The sequence below is a fragment of the Eucyclogobius newberryi genome, unplaced genomic scaffold, assembly GCF_026437365.1.
Source record: "Eucyclogobius newberryi isolate DKJ021-1_F unplaced genomic scaffold, fEucNew1.0.hap1 SCAF_15, whole genome shotgun sequence".
Lineage (NCBI taxonomy): Eukaryota > Metazoa > Chordata > Actinopteri > Gobiiformes > Gobiidae > Eucyclogobius > Eucyclogobius newberryi.
The window spans coordinates 14,745,169-14,752,919 of NW_027315779.1; the positions used below are offsets into that span (position 1 = coordinate 14,745,169).

Sequence of the window (7,751 nt, forward strand, 5' to 3'; positions counted from 1 at the left end):
CTGGATTTAATTTATTTTGTGTATTTTAAGTACATATTTTCAATTTGAAAATAAACAGATTTTAGACATTTAAAGCAAAGTTTCGTTTTCTGTGGATCTTCACGACAAACAACAACAAAAAACATTTCGATCAATGTCTTTGAATAAAAAAAAAATGTTTATAATAATAAACTAGAGGTCGTGTGAGTGACTGCGTAATGCATGGCCATATCCTACAGATGATTGAATGACAAAAACACGTATGATGACGCCAGTAATGCCCGGTCATGGCGGTAAATTCACCTTTTCAGTTAGCTGCCAACCGCCATTAAAAGCAACACTAACTACAAACTTTTTTTCTCTGAGGGCCACATTTCAAAACTTATATGGAGCAGAGGGCCACAAACAACCCGACAATGTCAAATTGTCACCATTCGAAATCATTCGAAATGTTGCATTTGACATTGTTTCGATGAGCCTCCACACCTTTAATAAGACTTGGGACATTAATATTGGGGCCGCATTTGGCCCCCGGGCCGTAGTTTGGACCTGCCTGCTTTATAAGTTTAAATCAACAAAGTGAAAAATCCTTCCGTAATTTATTATGCATTTACTGCCAACTACTGTGGTTGTACGTCTTCAAAGTATGTGTTTTACGCTGTAAAAAGAAAAGAAAAACAAGGAGACAGAGACATAGAAAGAGAGAAAGAGACATAGAAAGAGAGAAAGAGACATGGAAAGAGAGAAAGAGACATAGAAAGAGAGAAAGAGACATGGAAAGAGAGAAAGAGACATGGAAAGAGAGAAAGAGACATAGAAAGAGAGAAAGAGACATGGAAAGAGAGAAAGAGACATGGAAAGAGAGAAAGAGACATGGAAAGAGAGAAAGAGACATGGAAAGAGAGAAAGAGACATGGAAAGAGAGAAAGAGACATAGAAAGAGAGAAAGAGACATAGAAAGAGAGAAAGAGACATAGAAAGAGAGAAAGAGACATGGAAAGAGAGAAAGAGACATGGAAAGAGAGAAAGAGACATAGAAAGAGAGAAAGAGACATAGAAAGAGAGAAAGAGACATAGAAAGAGAGAAAGAGACATGGAAAGAGAGAAAGAGACATAGAAAGAGAGAAAGAGACATGGAAAGAGAGAAAGAGACATAGAAAGAGAGAAAGAGACATGGAAAGAGAGAAAGAGACATGGAAAGAGAGAAAGAGACATAGAAAGAGAGAAAGAGACATGGAAAGAGAGAAAACATGGAAAGAGAGAAAGAGACATAGAAAGAGAGAAAGAGACATGGAAAGAGAGAAAGAGACATGGAAAGAGAGAAAGAGACATAGAAAGAGAGAAAGAGAGAGAAAGCCCTGAAAAAGTGCATTTACCGCCACCTAGTGGTTGTACGTCTTCAAAGTTTGTGTTTTACGCTGTACCGTAAAAAGAGAGAGAAAGACAGAGGAGAGCGAGCTGGAGTTATATACATGGAAGTAATAAGATGATCCATAGTAGATCCATGGGCTCAATACAATATTTTATTAGATTCATGGTTATATTATATACATGAAAGATTACGCATAAGCATAGGAATTCCGACACTTTGCGACACTTGTAACTGACTCACGGTATGAAGGAGCAGAAAGCCGTAAGTGGTGGTGTTTTGGGAAGAGGGAGGTCATTGGAAAGTGAGCAGTGACTTAGGGCCGGTTTAGGGGCACAGAAACGAAAGGTTTTATTGCTTTATTCGATGTCGGTGTAGATCTATTACCAGCAGCTCCCGTCGTCTTTGAACAGCTTTGAAAATGCTCCGTCTCGTCCTGCGGCTGAGGCCTTCTGCCAGGCTGTCATGTCCCCGTGTCCTCTCCGGGCCTGGGGCTTTGGGCTCTCGTCCTGTGCCCAGAACCAGCTGTCTGAGGCGGCTTCACGGGGGAGCGGCTGCTCGGACAGTGAGCTGGGGCCACAGTCTCAGTCACAGAGGAGCACTGCGGAGTTTAGGGGCCCCGGGTCCCGGACAGATCCGCTGCTACAGTCTGCCGCCTCATCAGAAGGTACGTCCCGGGACAGGTACAGTCACCTGTGCTGTCAGCCTGACCAGGCTCACGTTTAGTAGCAACAGAACAACGCACATCTAAATATGTAGTCTTAGTAACTGAATGTGTCTTTATCCCTCATAGCTGCTCCAAAACACACTGCCCAACACAGACCTTAAGTCACATGTCAATGTTGTCCTTGCTTTTATTATTTTCCAAACGTCTTATGAATAATCAGATGATGGCACAAAATCCTCTATTTTAAATGTTCATACAATATGGTGACACCTAATTTAATTTCTGTGTTTTCTCGTCTCCCCAGGTTGAGCTCCCTGCGCTGTCCCCCACCATGCAGACAGGAACCATTGCACGTTGGGAGAAAAAGGAAGGAGATTTGATTAATGAAGGGGACCTTATAGCTGAGGTAAGGCTGTGTCCCTCAGTTGCCGTAATTAAGTTGTTGAATGATATGAATGGGCTTCTGTTTGTAGGTGGAGACTGACAAAGCTACAGTTGGCTTTGATATTCTCGAAGAGTGTTACATGGCGAAAATTCTTATCCCTGAAGGAACAAGAGATGTCTCTGTTGGGGCAGTCATATGTATCACAGTTGACAAGTAAGTTACTTTTGATTCAATCAGGAGTCAGTAGAGTAAGAATTAAGTTCAGACAATTGCAGAAACAATTGTATGCAGATTTTCAAAACCGGAATGTTTGAACGTCTGCAGACCTGGTCTGAGAACTCCTTGGAGCTGGTGCAGGAACTTGAATTCACCCTACAATGCATAACACAGCTTTCACCAAGCATATGATATGGACGTGTTTTGAAATCATGTGCCCTCACAGACTTGAGCTTGTGGAAGCTTTTAAAGATGTAACACTGGACTCCCTCACTGCAGCCGGTGCAGCTCCTTCTCCTGTGGCATCTGCTCCTCCTCCTCCTGCAGCTGCTGCACCGCTCTCTGCTCCAGGCAGCTCCTACCCCACTCACTTGAAGGTACCAGATACCAGTGCAGTGTGCAGCTGCAGATGTGACTAGTGGTATTTAATTAATGTGAGAAATGCTTTAATCTGCATACACCTGTTTAAAAAAAAAAAAAAAAAAATCTTGATTTATTGCAGATTATGCTTCCGGCTTTGTCTCCTACAATGACGATGGGAACTGTGCAGCGGTGGGAGAAAAAGGTTGGAGAAAAGTTGAGTGAAGGAGATCTGCTCGCTGAGATAGAGACTGATAAAGCAACCATTGGTAAGTCTGTAGTTTCACACAGGCTTGCAGTGAAGCTAAACTAAAACACAATTATTCATATTTGTGTTCATTTGTAGGGTTTGAGGTCCAGGAGGAAGGATATCTGGCAAAAATCATGGTGCAAGAAGGAACTAGGGATGTTCCACTGGGAACACCACTCTGCATTATTGTGGAGAATGAGAGCGACATTGCTGCCTTCAAAGACTATGTTGAGACTGGAGTAGCAGAGGTTTCCACCCCTCCTCCAGCTCCAGCTCCTACTCCTGTAAGTTGGAACACCAGAACCAAATTAAACCTTTTTTTAATGCTGTGAATGACTTGTCTCTTGCAGGTTGCAGCACCAGTGGCCCCCACACCAGCCTCTGCCGCAGCGGCCCCTGCTGCTCCAAGAAAGGGCAGAGTGTTTGCGAGCCCGCTCGCCAAGAAACTGGCCGCTGAGAAAGGAATTGATGTGGCACAGGTTTCAGGTAAAATCTTACACAATGAAGATGTTCACAAATGTGTGTACAGAGAATCATTTTTAACTGAACTGTTTGTTCTACAGGATCTGGACCAGACGGCCGAATAACCCGGAAAGACATTGACAGCTTTGTTCCTCCAAAAGCTGCACCTGTGAGTCAGACTTTAATCTCTCTTGAATTAACGTACTTGGAGTACACTTTTTGAATTATTTTTGGACATTGTATGTATGTGATGTAATGTTTGATAATTGTCAACAGATTGCGGCTGTTGCTCCTGCCCCGGCTGTCGCAACAACTCCTGCCGCTCCTGCTCTTGCTCCTGCTCCTGCTCCTGCTGCTGTTGTGCCTCCAACTGGGACTTTTACTGATATTCCAATCAGCAACATTCGCAAAGTAACTCTCACGCCTCATCTTATATCCTGCTTTTACTTTCACTATATTCACCATAGTCTAAGCTACCCTGTGGATTGAGAGGCAAACTTATTTCAAGAGTGTGTTTCTGCTGCTTTGACCTAAGCTCCACGTCTTACCCTTCAGACAGAACTATAGTTTATCAACACTGACTGACACATCATGCCTCTCTGTGATGAATTATGGATCAAATCTGAGGGCATAAATCCATCTTTTCCACAGGTCATTGCTCAGAGGTTGATGCAGTCCAAGCAGACCATCCCTCACTATTATCTGTCAGTCGACGTCAACATGGACCAAGTCCTGGAGCTTCGTAAAGAGCTCAATGCTGTGAGTGTGCTTGGAGCGTGTAACAGAAATCCTAATGTTTGCTTCCAGGTCACATTATTGCAAAGTAAATCTTAAGTTATTAATGTCCTGTGGATCTGAAATGCTTCTCGCTGCAGGAGGTGAAAGCGCAGAATATCAAGCTAAGTGTGAATGACTTCATCATCAAAGCCAGCGCTCTGGCCTGTCTCAAAGTCCCTGAGTGCAACTCTTCCTGGTTGGAAACAGTCATTCGCCAGTAAGTACGCCACCACTCACATTTTAATTGGCATTCATTTTACAGGTAAATGGTCCCATACCGTAATGCAAATGCTATTCTGTGTCCAGAAACATTACTCACTGCAATCACTGTTTCTCTCCTTAAGTGGAGAGCTATTTCTTTTATACATTTTTGGGAGCTCAATTTCCTCTCATCATGTTTAACAAGCTGCTGAGGGAAAGCATAAGAAACAATTGTTTTACTGTAAATATGTGAGAGTATATTGAATGTAAACAGATTTACATAAATCAGTATCCTTTTTTTGTAAAATGTACTTTTGATATGTAATGGCATATTTCTGCCAGTGAGAGGCGCTCAAAGCCTACTGTGCTTCTCTGTTGTACAATATTCTTTTTCCAAGTTTCTGCCAATATACAATATCAAAACCATTCTCCCATAGGAAAGTTACTTTTTGAAATAAAATAAATTGACATTATAACAACATTGATGGTCCCCTTTTTTAAATGCAGAAATCATGTGGTGGACGTGAGTGTAGCTGTGAGCACACCCAACGGCCTCATCACTCCCATAGTGTTTAATTCCCACATCAAAGGACTAGCTGCCATTAGCTCTGATGTAGCTGCTTTAGCCGCTAAAGCCAGAGAAGGCAAATTGCAGCCCCACGAGTTCCAGGTAAAATACATTAGTATTTTTTGTATTTTGTTATTATTTTTTGTATATTTAAAAATGTGTTTTTGTTCATCAGGGAGGAACCTTCACAATTTCAAATTTGGGAATGTTTGGGATCAAGAATTTCTCAGCGATAATCAACCCTCCTCAGGCCTGTATCCTCGCTGTGGGAGGCTCAGAAAAGAGGCTTCTTCCTGCAGATAATGAAAAAGGGTTCGTTGCTGTATTAATCAGATGACTTTAAGTAATTCCAACTACAAATTTTACTGTTTTTTACTTTTACTTTTTCTTTTACTGTTTTTTTTTTTTAAATTTAAAGCTTTTATTTTTTTAATAACTGTTGCCTTGGAAATCCACCATGTTTAATAAAAGGGTGCAAAACGCCCAGAGAGATTAGCATTAGCAAAAACAATGTTAAAGGGATCACTACTAGTAAAAGCATTTCTCTCACTGTGGAGTCAGAAAAGTTGTAAATGAACGATACGTTTTGTATTTAGCACCTTCAAACATTGGGCTGAGTAAATCCCGAGCATAATGTGCATAATACTAACTGGTTTATATAAACTTATAAGGGATATTCTACCATAGATTGTTTACAGCAGTGCGACAACAAAGTAGCTTCGGTGACATTTCTCTCTTTGGCCGCTGCAGGTTTGACGTGGCCAGTATGATGGCCGTGACGCTGAGCTGTGACCATCGCGTGGTGGACGGAGCGGTTGGAGCGCAGTGGCTCGCAGAGTTTAGGAAGTTCCTGGAGAAGCCCGTCACCATGTTGTTGTGATTGGACTGAAATCGCTCTCAAACCGCAGGGCTGCGCCTCACGGAAACGATCTGATTGGTCTAAACCGGTCCGCACTCTCCTGTGATTGGTCGCTCTATAACAGGTCACTCCCAGTTACTCTAAAGAAGAAGAGGCAGACTTCACTCCAATAACTGTCTTTTTCTCAAACTCACACTTATTTATTAAGGCCCCAACTCAAATCAAAACAGAAGTCAGTAATATTAAGACCCTACTAACTAATAAAATAGGTTACCCTTTCAGGCAATTATCATATTTATGTCAAGTTAGAATGAATTTTGTAAACTTCTTGTCTTTGTGTGGGGATGTTCAATGCCAAAGGTGCATCGATGTGTGGAGAGTTTAGTAAGATGGAGCAATGCCAACATTACAGGCACTCTTAAGTTTTATATATGAGTTAGTTCTGAACACCGCCTCAATAAATACACAATGAACACGTCACCAATTTGCTGAAAAATAAACTTTAAATTACAACAGTACGCTGTGTTTGCAGCTGAAGCGCACAAACCTGGTTCTGGATCATGTGTCTTTTAAATAAAATGGGAGAAGTCAACTTGGTGCCACTTTTATGCTGAAACATAAAGACCGAGGTGTAAAATCTGGACTTGTGTGGTTCATTGTCTTTCATGCTATTCAGAGTGAATGTTATATTATAATGGTGTCTCTGCTGATCTTTACCACAGATGTTACTTCCAACTTCCGTGGTATGCCTCGATGTGTTTTTCGGTTTTATAATAAGTTGTCATTTCATTGGGAAACTTTAATAAATAGAAACTTTATGAAATAAACAAAATACCTCTTAGGCACAACTGCAGTCATTGTTTTTTGTTTTTTTTATTACTTTTTTACTGTGATCATTGTTCGGACATGCTGCTATTGCTTTGAGCTGCAGCTGTTAATGATTGTGTGAGAAGAAAGATTTCCGTCATTGATGATTATTCACAATTATTATGTTATTGCCATCACGATCATATAGTGACCTGAATACTTGAATATTGAAGAATCTTGAGATCTAGCAGAAAGAAAAGTCGCTGCACTCCTGGAAATGTGTGGTGTCAAGATTGAGTTTTACCCCACTGGTCATAATTCACTGATGACTTTATCACTGGACAGCTTACCGCACTAGTCAGATTCACTTTCGGGAGATGAACCTGCGAGCCATAACAATGACACGGGGACATTTGGAGTGTTAAATCACTGTGCAGCATTTCGACACTGTTGCCAAGAGCCCCACTAAATCTGTGAGAGTGTGACTTTCTGTACAGACAGTAGAGAGAGATATATACATTATTTAAAAGGACTTTTTTGAGAAACATCAGGGGTGAGATATCTCAAAGTACAATATAAAAAGACTGACTTTAAAATTCAATGCAGACTTCCTGGCCTGGTCCACCACTGCAGCGTGCTGTCCAGATGAAACACACTTGACAATTATATATTTGAGATGAAAATGTATAACACTAGACTACTCTGGAAGGATTGTGGACACGCAGCTTTGATGATGTGTGTTGGGATTGTAGTGTCTGTGGTTGTCTGCTCTTGTCATTTTTTGCTGCAGAACAGAAACCTGTTTTTAACTGTGTCAGGCCTGGTTATTGTAATTGAATATTTTCCTGTTT

At 41.3% G+C, this 7,751-nt stretch overlaps 1 protein-coding gene across 1 annotated transcript; it reads left to right on the forward strand.

Moving 5' to 3' along the window:
- The first annotated feature begins 1,588 nt into the window (after positions 1 to 1,588).
- dlat (dihydrolipoamide S-acetyltransferase (E2 component of pyruvate dehydrogenase complex)) lies at positions 1,589 to 6,436 on the forward strand. The gene is made up of 14 exons (XM_072446162.1): positions 1,589 to 2,015; positions 2,320 to 2,421; positions 2,489 to 2,613; positions 2,843 to 2,993; positions 3,119 to 3,245; positions 3,323 to 3,510; positions 3,577 to 3,712; positions 3,790 to 3,857; positions 3,965 to 4,099; positions 4,340 to 4,447; positions 4,564 to 4,682; positions 5,174 to 5,336; positions 5,410 to 5,546; positions 5,985 to 6,436. Exons 1-14 carry the CDS (start codon positions 1,770 to 1,772, stop codon positions 6,112 to 6,114), a joined length of 1,935 nt encoding a protein of 644 aa, XP_072302263.1. The 5' UTR covers positions 1,589 to 1,769; the 3' UTR covers positions 6,115 to 6,436.
- Positions 6,437 to 7,751: the final 1,315 nt, after the last annotated feature.

Coding starts and splice junctions, on each gene's coding strand:
- dlat (XM_072446162.1), top strand. CDS start 1,770: ATGCTCCGTCTCGTCCTGCGGCTGAGGCCTTCTGCCAGGCTGTCATGT. Junction 2,614..2,842: donor ATATGTATCACAGTTGACAA/GTAAGTTACTTT, acceptor GTGCCCTCACAG/ACTTGAGCTTGTGGAAGCTT. Junction 5,337..5,409: donor TGCAGCCCCACGAGTTCCAG/GTAAAATACATT, acceptor TTTGTTCATCAG/GGAGGAACCTTCACAATTTC.